The following is a 16280-nucleotide window of genomic DNA, read 5'->3' on the forward strand; positions in this document are numbered from 1 at the left end:
AGCCCGATGTGAGGCTCGAACTCATGAACCGTGAGATCACGACCTGAGCCACAGTCAGACGCTCAACCAACTGAGCCACCCAGGCGTCCCTTAGCTTGGGAACTTTATGGAGAGCTACTTCCTCTGGGAAATCTTGGTTATCACCCCTAAGTAGAGCCTTTCTCCCTTCTGTGTGCTTCCTTCATTACACCCCTTGGGTTTTATGTGCATATGACCCCTGAGCTCCAGGACGAGGGGCTACGCACATGTCCTCTGTTTCCCCAGGCCCTCGCACAATGCCTGGTATGAGGACTTCATACATATTTCCTGCGAGAAGGAATTTGGGCTAAATGATGCTTGCAGCTGTATTACATAACTGAAAAAATATTTTAATTATTCTTAAAAATAATTCATACTCATCACAGAAACTTAGAAAATACCCCCCCCCAAAAAAAAGCATATAGAAAATATTTACCTATAATTGCATCCCCAAGAGAGAACCACGATTGCCCTTTTGGTATATTTCATTTTGTTTTTATGCGTATTTAAACCATTTAGTTTGAATAATGTTGTATGCCATTTTAACCCTGTTTTTCCATGCACATTTTTGCATTTCCCCATGTATTATTCTTCCTAGCATTATTTAATAGCTGTGCATTATTCTAGTGTGTGATAAAAGCAATTTCAGTACAAATTTAAGGGCACTTCTAAAACAACAAAGACAAGTTTAAACACACTGCCTGCTGATATCTTGAAATGACATGCCCTATAATGACTGGAAATGAGGAGAAGGCAATTCCAGTTTTAGAACACGTTCAGGGTGGCCGTGTAAGTGCAAAATAGTTCTTAATATAATTAATGTACTCCACTCGTTGCCAAATGCTATTCCCACACATTCCACTAGGTGGCAGAATAGGTTAGATAATAGTGGTTCTCAACCTTCATGGGCATCACCATCATCTGCCCAGGCTCCAGCCTGAGTTTCTGAGGCGTTAGCCTTGGGGTGGGGCCCAATAATTTGCATCTCTAACCAGTCCCAGGTAATTCTGAAATGCTGGGAGAAAACACACTTTGAGAACTTTAAATTACAAGAAGTCGATGTAGATAAACCCAAAGCACATTCACCCACACATCCCCATGTTTAGTGTATTTTGTACCAGTTTTATGGGCACAGAGAAGAATAAGAGATTCCCCGTTCTCCATGCAGTGCCTGGGCGGCTCAGCTGGTTAAGCGTCTGACTCTTGATTTCAGCTCAGGTCTTGATCTCATGGTTTGTGGGTTCGAGCCATGCATAGGGCTCTGCCCTGGCAGTGTGGAGCCTGCTTGGGATTCTCTCTCCCCCACCTCTCTCTCTAATAAATAAACTTAAAAAAAAAAGAGATTTCCTGTGATCCAGACATAATCTTATAGGGGAGTAGTGGCGGGGTGGGGGGGGGGGGGAATGAGTAACACTCGGTTTATTACTCCTACCTCTCCATTTTTTCTTCCTGACATGCAGCCTTCGAGTGGTTTTGTTTTTCTGATCCTGTCTCAAATAAATTTCAAGCTTTGTGCCCTTAAAGCTTGAATGATCAACTAGCTCAAGAGTTGCATTACTTGGCTAAATCTGCTGAGCCACCAAACTCAGGAATGTCTGCTCTCCTAAAACTCTCAGATTAAAAATCTCTGAACCCACCGAGGCTTGAGATACAAAAGTACACCTGTCACCCCTCTCTGACTCTGCAGGAGTAAAAATAAAACACTAGGATGACTATGTTCTTGGCATCTGCACTTGGTTGCCTTCTGGATTAATTATTCATTTTAAATTTCGAGCATAGTTCATTTTGGGAGAAAAACTTGATTCATGATTGCCCATATTTTCCTTTAAATACTACTGATCACCTGTGGTATATCTGCATTAGGAAAATATCAAATTGAAAATAGGGTTCCATTACATATCCAGTATTGTTGGTGAGCTCTCTTCTGCATTTCCGGGTCTTACTAGACCTACTTAAGAGACCAGGCACATTTGCAACTACGTGGATGGAACTGGAGGGTATTATGCGAAGTGAAATTAGTCACTCAGAGAAAGACAAATATCATATGACTTCACTCATATGAGGACTTTAAGAAACAAAACAGATGAGGGGCACCTGGGTGGCTCAGTCGGTTAAGCGTCCGACTTCGGCTCAGGTCATGATCTCGCGGTCCGTGAGTTCGAGCCCCGCGTCAGGCTCTGTGCTGACTGCTCAGAGCCTGGAGCCTGTTTCGGATTCTGTGTCTCCCTCTCTCTCTGACCATCCCCCATTCTCTGTCTCAAAAATAAATAAACGTTAAAAAAAAAATTAAAAAAAAAAAAAAAAAGAAACAAAACAGATGAGCATAAGGGAAGGGAAACAAAAATAATATAAAAACAGGGAGGGGGACAAAACAGAAGAGACTCACAAATGTGGAGAACAAAGTGAGGGTTGCTGGAGGGGTTGTGGGAGGGGCATGGGCTAAATGGGTAAGGGGCACTAAGGAATCTACTCCTGAAATCATTGTTGCACTATATGCTAATTTGGATGTAAATTTAAAAAAATAAAAAATAAAACAAGTTAAAATTAAAAAAAAAAAAAAAAGAGGGGCGCCTGGACGGCTCAGTCGATTAAGTGTCTGACTTCAGCTCAGGTCATGATCTCCCAGTTCATGGGTTCGAGTCCCACATCTGGCTCTGTGCTGACAGCTCAGAGCCTGGAGCCTGCTTCGGATTCTGTGTCTCCCTCTCTCTCTGCCCCTCTCCCATTCACACACTCTCTTTCTCGAAAATAAACATAAAAAAATCAAAAAGTGTATTTAAAAAAAAAAAGAGAGAGAGACCAGGCATATTCGTGACGTATCACATTAATTACTGGGATGTAAATAGTGACTGTTGATAGGTTTGCTTTCAACACATGCCTTGGGCTTAATTATTATTTCTAAATCAGTGATGCCTAGATTGCTGAAATTTTATTTGTGGCCTTAATTCATCTCAAACAATGTTTCTCAAGTACTTGAAAATGTTAATAAAAGCAAACAGATAAAAGATGCAGACAGAATTCAAATGAAATACAAATAATCATACATTAAAAAATCTGCCATAGAAACCAATTTGACAATAAACTTCATATATTGAAAAAAAATAAAATAAAAAATTAAAAAAATAAAAAAAAATCTGTTTTCTGTCTTCACATAAAGACAAGAAATGTCAATTAAAGCAAGCTTGAGATGCCCTCTTTATATTTACCAAATTGGCAAACATATTTAAAATAGTCACTCAAAGCATCTGTGCCTTAAACTACCTGCCACAATAATGAACGACTTTATAAAATTCTGCAAGCTATGTAGGCTACATCAATATAAAAGAAAATTATGGCAATACATCTGTGATGTTTTCCAGTTAACACAGGAATTACCAGTTTAAATACTGTTAAACTCTTGTACAATAACAAGAGTTGATTCATATGGGCAGTATGATTTTATTGTTTATTTTTTTAAATGAATACCTCCTCAGTAATTTATAATGGCTTTGTGGTAATGTGTTTCAAATAAAAAGCACTGGAAAATGGATTCATCTCTAGGATAATATGCATGTTTCAAGTGGTATTGAGCACCACACTGATGGATATGTAATAACAAACGTATGTTATTAATAAAAAAAAATAATAACCACTCAAAACTGATGATGTTGTGGCGAAACATGTATTTAATCCAGCAAGGTGACACCATAAATCTTTTTAACCCACTTGGAAAGCCATGTGATAAATATGATGCAAAAGCCATGAAGTGTTCCTTCCTGGACACAGAGGGTTTCTGGGGAGCCAGGAACGACCTTTCTTGACTTTGACAGTCCTTAAACAGGTGTTCACTTTATAACTATATACTATATGGAAGGTGTATGTGCCCTTCCATGTTTGTGACCAAAAAAATGTTAAGAAAGAATTCTCCTTTGCTTTTACCGACGAGTCTTATACTGGGAACTTGTCCTAAAAAAAATATGCACAAAGAATTTCTCTGTAGCATTATCTGAAAAGCAAAACTGGAAGCTACCTAATTATTCATCAAAACAAGAATGGTTTTGCAAACTATGGTAATAAAAGAATATTACAAAGGATTCTGCTAATTGGAAAGACTTCAAGCACATTTCTGACAGCACAATAAAAAATGATTTGCAATCATGTAAGTCCATACTTATGTGCATAAGGATTAGAAGAGAATTTTACAAATTGTTATGATACAGGAGTTCTGGGTAATTTTCTCTATAAATTTGTATTATTGTTGGATTATCTTTACCACAAATTGAGAACATGTGGTTCAAGTGCAAAGGACAGGAACATCTCACTGGAAAGGACTGCCTGTGTCTAATCACGCAATGATCATCAAACATTCTGCCCAAATGTTCTCAGAACAGTGTAGATGTTCATAGGACACAGCAGAACAGGAAAGTCTAAGAGGAAGAGCTGTGTCATTGGTCTTTCATTTTGCTTCGGTGTTCTTATCCTCTCAAAAGTTATTTTTCTACCAGTTAACATATCCCCTAAGATGATCCGTGGAACTTATTAAAATATCTTCCCAAGAACTTACTGAGCATCAGATAATAACAACCTTACACTGTTGTTGGGGAGATAAGGCATTCACCTGGCTTTGGAAAAAGTTATGGATCAAGGGTGAAAGTCAATGGTTTGCCAGTTGCAAAAGGTACAATGTGATGAACTGCCAACGGATTGCACAACTAACTACCCTAGGCAAAAATGTTGAGTCAGGCTGAGTTGAGGGATGCTGGTTAGCCGAGGCTTTAAAGATCTTGGAAGGTCAGTGGGATCCTAAAGGCTGCCCCTAGGGCTGGTAGAAAGGAACAATGGGGGTTTTTCCATGAGGCTGGGAAAAGACCCAAAGTGCAAAGCCAGGAAAAGAAATCAAAAACTGAAGAGATGAGTTGAGACTCAATTATGGGTAGGTTAATACATCTAGACTAGACCCTCTTCCCCCCACCCCCCACCCCTGTTGGTAATAGTGACTCACTGAGGTGGTTTGAACAGAGGAGCCATGTGCTTGAAGGAGCGGTTGGCGAGACTCCCCGGAAGCATTCCAGAGTGTGAACGGGCGGAAAGGCACACGCAAGTGATGAAGGGGGAAGGGAACAGTCCAGGTTTGGATCCAAGAGACTTGAAGTAGGGAGAGAATGGGAAGGGAAACAAGGAAAGGTGGGGAAAATCTAGGGTCTAGGTCTGTGGAGGCTAAAACTCTGGGCCCCAACCCCCTCATCACCGCTCACTACTCCTCCAAGCAATTAGCCACTTTTCAGGCCTCAATTTTCTCTGTATAACAGGACAGCCTGCCCTATGATGGTGTCGTTGGGGATCAAAGGTACAGGATGATGTTTGGTGAACAACAAGGGGCCTTACAAACTGAAATGAAGAAGAATGACCCAACTAGGAGATGGGCTGAATAGTGGAGGAAGGGAGAATCCCAAGCTCTGCAACCTGCATTCATGGTACTTCCCCCTGTCTGTATCTACTCATGGAGGTCGCCAAAATTCTTTCCTTGCATTTGACTTTTCAACGTATTGTTTCCCTCTTGGATCTCATTCAGAAATTGTTATATTATTGGGCTTACGTTCTAGAACGTGCAGAAACAGCAAAGGAACAGAGTCGCTTTAGATCACACGACAGCCAGTTCCATTTCTAAAAAACACATTCTAAAACGCGATCAACTCTCGCAAAGTCCCACCTGAATTCACTGGGGAAAGAAGGCAAGTAAATAGTCTTAAAACTACAGAATGTATTTTTAAGGAAACGCAGCTTTATTACTTTCAAGTACAAACAATAACTTGGACTTGACTAACCAAATGTTGCCTAATTGAGAGAACCTGCCTTAATGTATAGACATCAATGATTTACAGTTAGCACAATCACTCACAGTAGAATGCTTCCATACGATGCGTGAAAGTAACTTCTCATCTTCTAAAGACATCTTGTCCCACATTCTCTCCACTATCTGCTCACGCAGTCCCTTTCTCCTCCCACCCCACAGACACTTCAGATACAAACTTCACCTCCTTCCCCCTAGATCACAATAGACATCAAATTAGTGAAACATGAGAAGATACATTTTGACCACGTTGCTACAGACGTCGGATTGGTGAGACCAGCCTTTTTCAACCTGAGCGCTCTCGTCGAGAGTACGAAGTCTAAATTAGTCGAAATGCGTCTGTTCACAATGTGAGTAGAGGGACACAGGGTAATTGTGAGCTTTTGTCATCTGCGTTAATAGTTTTCCAGGTTGAAATATGCAAAAACATTTTTCTCTGAGCACATTCATGAAGCGCAGACGTGGCTGGGTTCTCTAGGCGGCGACGACAGCACGGGGTTACGACTCGTCAGGACCGTAATACTAACTGGAAGCGACCGAAGTCCCCTGTCGTAGGAAGACCGGAGACACCCTGAAACAACTCGACAGCCAACACCCGTTTGAACGGAGCACGATCATTCAGCCTGATAAGGGAGTGGTACAAAGACTACCCAGGACTCCACCGGAGGATTCATTCTGGGGAACACTTTCCTAGAGTAGGCACAAGGGACCGACCCTCTGCTCCCACGCTGCCGAAGACGCCTAGTGGGCATTTCTGCCCAAGACGCTAACCTGCTCTTGCCATCACACTCTAGTGGGCCGCGTAATCCTCTGGGGTGTCTCGGGTGTCCTGCAAATATCGTGGCCAGCACCGGCATAACCAGGTAGGAAGGCTGTGTCACGGGGACAGACCTCAAGAGCTTCCCTCCTGCCCTGACAAATCCTGTGTCCCTAAAGGCAAAGGGGACCGTGTGGCCCGCCCCAGACGGCGTCCTAGAGCAGTGATCTGATTCTGCGCGCTTCCCGACTGAGGAGGGCACCCGCAGGTCGCCCAGGCCTGCCAGAGGCCAAGCGGAGGCCCCGAGACTGGTAGAGTGAGTGGCGGTGGAAGCTTCACCTCCAGGCCCCCAAGAAGCTAGGGTGCACTGTCCCCGCTTCAAGGAGCTGGCCGCGTTTGGCCAGAGCAGCGGCGGAAAACCCGGCTGCACCTCCATCCTTCGCCATTTGTTAGGTCGAAATGCCGAACCGAACAAGCCACTTCTTGTTTAAAATGATACCGTTTACAAAAATATTTCTTTTCTCCTGAAGGGGTTTTACAAATGCAGAGCAGTGACCACTCTCTCGAGCGCAAACACTGGAATGATTACATCACCCTCATCCACACTTCGCCGATGTCTGCAATGGCCACAAGGGTCTTTTTTAACTGTGAAAAATGAGGTGCGATCTAAAATTTAGTAACAGTATTTATTCCCTACCTTCCACTTACAAAAAGCTATCCAAACGTGTGCACCTTCCCATGGAACTTTTCAAAGTCTAGACCCACCCCTGAAAAGAAGGCTTCCTTCCTATTCCTCTGACAGGTCTGAAGGTCAGCCTGGTATCAGTTTTGCCGAATTTGACTTCTTACTGCAAACAACGGGGCTGGAGGAAATGACTTTGCTTTGGAATGTTAGAACTTCCCACTCCCTCAGCTCTCCTGGACCCCCAGCCCCACCCTTATGGAGCTGAGAGGTGAGGAGCCCCTCCCTCCCACCACACATCTTCACTCAAGAAATCCAACGCTCATCAAGAAAGGATGGAGTCTATGTGCTCAGGACTTGCGAATTTTTCAGAAACGAGCATGTTCACAAAAGAGGAAAAGGCAGCTGCCTCCCCTCCGAGCTAAGGGAGCGCAAGTCAGGGCGCGGGGAAGACAACCTTGTAAGGCAATGAAAGGGGACTAAGAAACTACAGCTTTAGCTACCTCCTCCCCACCCTCTGATGCTCCAGTTTGCTTTATTCTTTCAAAGGACACGTTAGCTCTTCATTTTCACAAAAGCCGGCCATTGTATGGCTAAATCCGGCATCTATAAAGCACTGAAATAACCCGCTCAGGTGGAACGAAGGCCTTTGGTGAGGAGGAATCTAAGTGAGGACTCCAACCACTGCCTCAAGTACTGCTGTCCCAACCAGCTGCGCCACGCTACCTGATGGGAACTTCGGTGTCTACTGAAAACTGAAATGGGACGTGCCGTAAAAGTGCCAGGTTGGTCATTAAAAAAAAAAAAAAAAATTCCCACAAATGACTATAATTCCTGCTGGATATATCTGGGAGTGAGGTGGGCATAGGGATGGCCATCAGATCTGCAATCTCAGTTATTTGTTCAGGTTGGAGGAAGAGGAAAAAGTCATTTGCCGTCATCACCGCCCAAAGTCTCCTGAGGCCCCTGTGAAATCGGTTCTGGCCGCAATTCTGGTTCCGGTTCTTGGAAGACGGAGAGGAGCCCACGCACAGAACCCATGGCCTTTGGGGATGGAGAACACATTACCCTTTTACCTCATCCCCTTACAGTCTCAACAAGAATATTAACTAAACCTGTCCTTGAAGCCAAACACGAATTCTCTAGAATATTAACTTTACGAAGGCCTTCAGAGGTCACCGTCGGGCTCTGTGCTACTGCGGAATGTGGGAGGGCTGGGTCCCCACCAGGGCTGGCATCATTCTCAGCTCTGCTGGGAGCCTTTCTCCCACCTGTAAAACGGACAGGCTTTCATATTCGCGTCAGCAAGAACAAATAACATATTCCCAGGTGGAGGCTGCAAATGGGGTTCCAGTTCGTATGTTCACCTTCAAACTACTTTCCTGTTGGCCCGCGGATGAAACGCGCCCCCTCACTTTCCTGTAACACAATGGGAAACAGCTGAATTGTCCTACAGCTCGCTCCCTCTACTTTGTCCCTAATGTTGTGACGATGATGTCAAAACACTCCCGTTGCGGATCACAGAATTACCGAACTTTACAGGAATGACAGGGTAGAGGATGCAAACTGGTAGCCCACAGACATGCTTGGTTTAGCTCATTGTATTTTACACTATCTACAATTAGTTGTCAACATTTCAAAAATCAGGAGGTTTCAAATAAAGATCTGGATTTCTACTCCCTCTTAAAGAAATCGTGAAGACCCACCACCACTGAGAGCTGAGTAACTGCCCCATTAAATACGCTTTCCGTGATTCAGCACAACCCTAACGCCTTTCAGCCATTTATGTTATCTGCATGGCTGCCCTGGGCATCTGAGTTTGTAAACCCTAATCTAGGCCCAGAGATAAAAAGTTAACCAGCCTGAAGCCACGTGTCAAGTTAGAGGCAAAGGAGGAAGAACAAGGTAGGTTCAGGTACCTTTCCTTCGAAGACAGCCCACTGTCTTTTTAAAGAACCAAGATTCTCCTCAGCATTTCATCCAGTTGCTAACATCTTGCTAACATCCAATCTGCTAACATCCAAATGCTAACATTCTAGGGAATCTGTTATATTTTCTACATTTCCCCTGGGTCCATCTGACTCCCTTATAGATAATAACTCTGTACCAATGATTTCATTTAACTATTATCTTCAACCCAAAAGAAACCATGAATCAGACAAAACTGAAATACCAACTTTTGCCCACACTTCAGTAGATGCAGGACCAAAACCTCAGAAATCACTTAGCTTAACACCTGGCTATACAGACAGGGAAAATGGGGCCCAGGGAAGTGATATAGTGAGGTCACAGGGTTCCTAGGTAACAGGGCCAGTCTTCGACCTTCCAGCTCAGCGCCCTTTCTACTGTACCAGTCACCTGTGTGCACTCACCCAGGCGGCAGGGGACCGATGGCCAGCTTGCTCCACACGGAAACGAAAACCATAGAACTCCCTTACATCTCAGACCTGGCCAACCCTGACTCTGCCAAGTACTAGGGTTTAGAATGTGTTGTGAACAATTTATAGAACTTGATACGCCCTGGAAGACAGACCTTCTTTAGAACTGGTATGTGGTGGAGAGTTTATGAATGTCACAGGACTCAGTGGTCTTTGTAACACTGGCTATTATAAAAGCTAAGCCCCACATGAGAGAAGTTGCTGGAACAACATCATAGCACCTTTGCTTCAACTTCAAAAGAAAAAAAGGAGATGGTAAAAAGCTTTAATAACAGACTGAATGTGTTTTTATAGGCAACCAATTAGCAGATTAATGAGCCATTTAACTTTCTTTACTTAAAACCAATATTCAAGAAAGATGAACCCAAAATGCATCCTCTTCTATTGACCAACATAACTAAGTACAAATGAAGTCAATGGCGTACCCCCACTAGCATGCTGTGCTGTATGTCAATAAAACAAGCCCTCCCCCGCCCCGAGCCCTGGCCCCCTGGCAAACATGGATAAATGATTGTGCACTGCGCGATGATACCATTAGGTGAGAACTTTGGTTCATGCAGTCGGCTGCCACAGAGGTTGCACTGAAAACCCGCAGCCCCGGCACCCAAAGTCAAGTCAGCGGTGGTAAGCTCGTGGCGTCAGCCGTGCTCCTTCCACAACACCAGGTGAATACTGTGGTCAGGCATGCTGGTGGCAAAGACCAAGCCCGTGTCATTGTGCCCATCCAGTCCATTGAGCCAGGATGCTTCGCCCGCCAGGAAGCTTGAGCCTCTCTTTGATTTCCTGTACTCTGGCAGAGGCCAGCGGCTAATCAGGCTCTCTGTCCGCAAGTCCATGATATACAGGTAGCGGTTGTCAAACAGCAGGGCAAAGATATCTCCAAAGCCAAGCAAGGCCAAGTTTGCTATCTCAGGAGTCTTGATGACCCTACAAAGACGAGAGTTAGGAAACATGAACCAGAAGGCAACTTTACTTCTGTTTCTGCCACTGTAATCTTTTCTGGAGACATTAAAAACCAATACAAAATTCAAGAAAATGTAGAGAGTTAAATGAAAGTTTTCAATAAAATGGAAAAGACAAAAAGCTGAGCTTACTTAAAAAGGGGGAAGAGGAAGAACCCTGACATGATAACAGCGGCACGTAAGGGAAAAGGCAGTGTCTGATGCGTATCTCTGAAGGCGCAAGATGCCCACCCAGGCTGGAAAGGATGTTACAGATTATCTCACTTAGGTGAAAACTGAAGTCCCGCTGGGGTCCATACTGTGGCTAAGGATTACCAGGGAGAATTAGAATGCAAGACTCAACTCGTACCACTAGGTAAAAAGATGGATTCATCAAACCCTAGAACACTGGCCTGTGGGAGCCTCCTGTGCCTGGAACAAAGACTGGAAACCAGGTGGCTCCAGTGCTACTCTACTCGGCAGGTAGCCAACTCTAAATCCAGCAGAGGCCAGAAGAACCAAGGTGTTCCTAAATAATCCAGAAACACTAACAACAGATGCATCAGAAATTGTTAGGGAAGACTGGGGTTGTGGAGAGGGCACCCCTCACCTTCCCCAAACACTGACGACAAAGGCACAGAACGGGAGAGGCCCAGCCAAACAGCAAAAGAAACGCACAAAAAAACACAGTCTCTGTCGTCTGCACACTTAGTGAGGCACCAAGACTGACAAGGAAAGCTGACGTCCTCTTTGGAGGCACCAGGAAGAGAGCTGTGAGAGAAGGATGCACAAACCCTGCTCTGGAACAGTGGGGGGGGGGGGGGGGGGGGGCTGTGAAAGGCCGGGTTGACCCGCATTTTAACAAGGACACTGCCAACTAGTGTGTGCCCGAGAGCTCACCCAGAACAGGCAGGGCCTGGTAACTGGGACAAAGAAAGAACACAAGGGAGATCAGCTGACAGGGGGAGAAAAAGAGCTGGCAGGGACAGGGAAACTATACACGATCACCGCCCACACGTACGAAGTGAAGGACATGTGAGGCCAGACGTCATGACCTCTAGAAGAGAGAACTAGGGTCCGAGCAGATTTCAGCGGACATTGGAAAGGGAGGGGACTGAGTAGTGAAGACGACCTATTCCCCACACTCAACCTGTCCAAAACTGAAGTGTGGGCCAACCCTGTTTCTCTTCCTTATTTTCCTTCCTTGCTCTTTCACCCAGTTGCTCAGGTAACAAACCATGACAACCGCCGAACTCTCCACCTCACTCAAGCAACAAATTCAATACCAAGATCAACTGATTTTACCTCTTAAAGTTTCTACTTTGTTCGCTATTAGCGAAATTGCCACGACTGATCCAAGATGTCATCCTTTGCCTGAGCTGCCAACAGTCTCAACTGGTCTTCCCACAGCTATTCTTTGCCCCTTTTAGTCAGCTAATCTCACTCTAAAATCTAATCCTATTAACACCTCTTTTAACTTTAAACCCTCTGGTGGTTCTCTACTGCACTCATGTCTCCGGCACCAGGCTCCTTCAGTCTCAGGACCTTTGAACAGCCAGGTCACTCGGTCTACAATGCTCCTTATTGCACACCATCCGCTGGCACTTAGTTAATGCAGACACTCATCCTTCAGGGCTCAGCTCAAACCTCTTCTTCAAAGAAGCTTTCCTTTACTGCTCAACTAGGTGGGGGTCTCAAAGTACCCCATACTGTGTTGCCCTTAGCCCAACCACTAAAACACCTAGTGATTTAATGTCAGTCTTCCCTCTTGCTGGTTAGTAATTTCTACAAGTTTGGTAAGTAGTTCTGCAGGTTCCCAGTACATATCCCAATGCCAAAAACATACGTAGGTGCTCAATAAATATCTGCTAACAAATAGAGCAGTGGTGCAATGAACATGGGTAAATAACAACTCCTACGAAAGAGATCCAAAGGAAACTGGGAAAACAGCAGAAAAGTCCAGTAAGTCCCACGTCACCAATGCAAAGCAGGAAACAACCAGAAACTTAGGTAACCGGGTGGCTAGCAGATAGGACCCAAGCCTGGTGAAGATGAACAGACTCCAGCCACTGGAGCACAAATATGTTGCAGAGGGGAATGCAGGTCTCGACAGGCTCACAGCCCCTTTAACTTTGATTACTTTAGAACTGTAAACAGATATCCCTGCCGTGCCCTCTGGGCCCTGGAACCCAAATCACCCTGCTTGCTGTAGTGAGTTAACTTAGCCCAAGAGATGGCCTGTCTCCGATTTCCTGAGCACCATGCTACCACGTGTGCTTTGCTTCTTTTCAGCTAAGTGGCCCTGCCTGGTCTCAGCAACGGAGGCCACAGGACTTGCACTAAGATTTCAAAAGAGGCTGGTTTATTTGTGTTGCAGGGGGTGAGGAGGAGGCAAGACATAAAATGTCCCCCTTTCTTTTTTAATTTGTTCTCATTTTATTTATTTTTTTAAATTTACATCCCAATTAGTTAGCATATAGTGCAACAATGATTTCAGGAGTAGATTCCTTAGTGCCTCTTACCCATTTAGCCCATCCCCCCTCCCACAACCCCTCCAGCAACCCTCGCTTTGTTCTCCATATTTGAGTCACTTAATGCTTTGTCCCCCTCCATGTTTTTATGCTATTTTTGTTTCTCTTCCCTTACGTTCATCTGTTTTGTCTCTTAAAGTCCTCATATGAGTGAAATCAAATGATTTTTGTCTTTCTCTGACTGACGAATTTCACTTCACATAATACCCTCCAGTTCCATCCACGTAGTTGCAAATGGCAAGATTTCATTCTTTTTGATGCCGAGTGATACTCCGTTATATATACATACACACACACACCACATCTTCTTTATCCGTTCATCCGCCGATGGACATCTGGGCTCTTTCCATACTTTGGCTATTGTGGATAGTGCTGCTATAAACATGGGGGTGCATGTGTCCCTTCGAAACAGCACACCTGTATCCCGTGGATAAATAAAATGGCCCCCTTTCAAAGAAAAATCTAAGGGTGCCTGGGTGGCTCAGTTGGTTAAGTGTCTAACTCTTGATTTCAACTCAGGTCATGATGTCATGGTTCGTGGGATCAAGCCCCACGTCGTCTCTGTGCTGACAGCGCAGAGCCTGCTTGGGATTCTCCCTCTGTCCCTCTCTCTCTGCCCATACCATGCTGTGGGTGCGCGCACGCGCTCTCTCAAAATAAACAAAAATAAAAACATTTTAAAAAGAAAAGTCTAAACTTAACACTTCCTAGCAGCAAACAAATGTGTAGGTTTATTGCTCAAAGCTAGTGTATCTGAATACCAAAAATTAACACAACTTTCTTCTGGAACTCTGGACTCTTTAAGCCATTCTGAGTAAGAGAAATACATACATGAGAAAGGTAAATGTGGGATCAAAATAAAACCTTTAGAAATTCTAAGCATTCCACCTTACCTTTGCATCCCTCCTATCCAAATTTTGATTCAAAACAAAAACAATACTAAACTGTAATAAAGATCAGATTTTTCCCATGGTGACTACTTGGATTTTTGCAAAGTATCACATTCTTTCAAAAGTTCCTTCTCTCTGGCTTGCTGGTACCTGAAGCATATGCCTACCGGATGATGCCAGATGGATGGATAGACAGATGGACAGAAAGAAGGATGAACATACGCAGGACTAGGGTAAATTAGGGGGATGTTGCACAAGGCCCCTACCTTCTCTTGGTTTCAGTTTCCCCATCTATGAAATGAAAAGCATAGACTAAAGTTTTCTAGGATCTATTCCAGTCTTTTTTTTCCTCAAAGCATAATTATCAATCATTTCTAGAAATGATTCTGACAGCTTGGAAAGCTAATTGGTTAGAAATATTAAGTCTGATTCCAGGAAGATATAAAAGGGGTTACTTATAACTGTCTGACCAGAGAGACCGGGCCTGACAAAGTCCTATTGGCTAGCATGACAGATCCCATACCAGTTGCCCTCAAACAGTCATGGAGAAAAACAATGACGAGAACATTCAATTTTCGGTACAACTCCAAGCCAGCATTTCCTGAACCATTCTGTGGAGCACTAATTCTCTGAACCATTAGTAGGTGTTCCTCAAAAAAACGGCTTTGTATACAATGAGACTGAGGTACAGGAGGTTAAACAAATGCAAACAGGCTTCTTTGTGTAGAGCCTCTCAGAGCTATTGGTAATAAAGATCTGCCAGGTCTCGTACTTGGTCCTCGTTACAGGTATTCCGTTTAGTCTTCACTTTATAGGTTAGGAAGTTGAGGCACAGAAAGGTAGAACCTTACATAAAATCATCCAGCTCATAGGAGATGGCACCAGATTTTAAGCCAAGCCTTATCACCAAAGTAAGTTCTTTTCATCACCATACGGCACTGGCTTCCATCAGCCTCCAGCATGCTTACAACTACCATCAATCTCCAAGAAGGGTCTAAAGTATGCAGTACTTTAAAGTATCACAGAATTATTTTGTCCACGGACCTCTTCTTATTTCTTTGAAGAGAATTCCTACAAATTCTGTTTTTCTCTAAATACCTCCATCTTTCTACTAGTCAACAGAAGGTCACTTGATCCCTTAATGCAGAATTTCACTGACCAGGAAGTGGAATTTAAAATATCAGAACTAGGGGCGCCTGGGTGGCGCAGTCGGTTGAGCGTCCGACTTCAGCCAGGTCACGATCTCGCGGTCCGTGAGTTCGAGCCCCGCGTCAGGCTCTGGGCTGAGTTCGAGCCCCGCGTCAGGCTCTGGGCTGATGGCTCGGAGCCTGGAGCCTGTTTCCGATTCTGTGTCTCCCTCTCTCTCTGCCCCTCCCCCGTTCATGCTCTGTCTCTCTCTGTCCCAAAAATAAATAAAAAAGTTGAAAAAAAAAATTTTTTAAATATCAGAACTAGACATGCAGACGGCCAATGGACACATGAAAAGATGCTTGACATCATTCATCTTCAGGAAAATACAAATCAAAACCACAATAAGATATCACCTCACACCTGTCAGAAGGGCTAAAATCAAATACATAAGAAAAAACAAGTGTGGGCAAGGATGCGGAGAAAAACGGAATCCTTGTGCACCGTTGGTGGGAATGCAAACTGGTGCAGCTGTTGTGGAAAACAGTATGGAGACCCCTCAAAAGGTTAAAAATAGAACTACCCTATGATCCAACAATTGCACTACTAAGTATTTACCCAAAGAATACAACAATACTAATTCAAAGGGAAACATGCACTCTTATGTTTACTGCAGTATTATTTACAATAGCCAGATTATGGAAGCAGCGTAAGTATCCATCGATAAGATGAATGGATAAAGAAGATGTGGGGCGCCTGGGTGGCTCAGTCAGTTAAGTGGCCGACTTCAGCTCAGGTCACGATCTCGCGGTCCGTGAGTTCAAGCCCCGCGTCGGGCTCTGGGCTGATGGCTCAGAGCCTGGAGCCTGCTTCCCATTCTGTGTCTCCCTCTCTCTCTGCCCCTCCCCCGTTCATGCTCTGTCTCTCTCTGTCTCAAAAATAAATAAACGTTTAAAAAAAAATTTTTAATAAAAAAAAAAAAAGATGTGGTGTGTGTGTGTGTGTATACATGAATGTTATTCAGCCATAAAAAAGAATCAAATCTTGGTACACCTGGGTGGCTCA

At 44.1% G+C, this 16280-nt stretch overlaps 1 protein-coding gene and 1 non-coding gene across 3 annotated transcripts in view; both read right to left on the bottom strand.

Moving 5' to 3' along the window:
- TRNAH-GUG lies at window positions 1-85 on the bottom strand. Its single transcript has one exon. It is a non-coding gene; the product is annotated as a tRNA-His (tRNA).
- A 5672-nt stretch (window positions 86-5757) lies between these two features.
- FBXW2 (F-box and WD repeat domain containing 2) overlaps window positions 5758-16280 on the bottom strand; it is a 32836-nt gene continuing 22313 nt past the window's right edge. For both annotated transcript variants that reach the window (XM_042963613.1, XM_042963612.1), the window contains one exon: window positions 5758-10652. In XM_042963613.1, coding sequence (XP_042819547.1) covers window positions 10364-10652 — 289 coding nt within the window. In that variant the 3' untranslated portion in view covers window positions 5758-10363. The remainder of the gene's footprint in view (window positions 10653-16280) is intronic.

Source organism: Panthera tigris, chromosome D4, assembly GCF_018350195.1.
Source record: "Panthera tigris isolate Pti1 chromosome D4, P.tigris_Pti1_mat1.1, whole genome shotgun sequence".
Classification (NCBI taxonomy): Eukaryota; Metazoa; Chordata; class Mammalia; order Carnivora; family Felidae; genus Panthera; species Panthera tigris.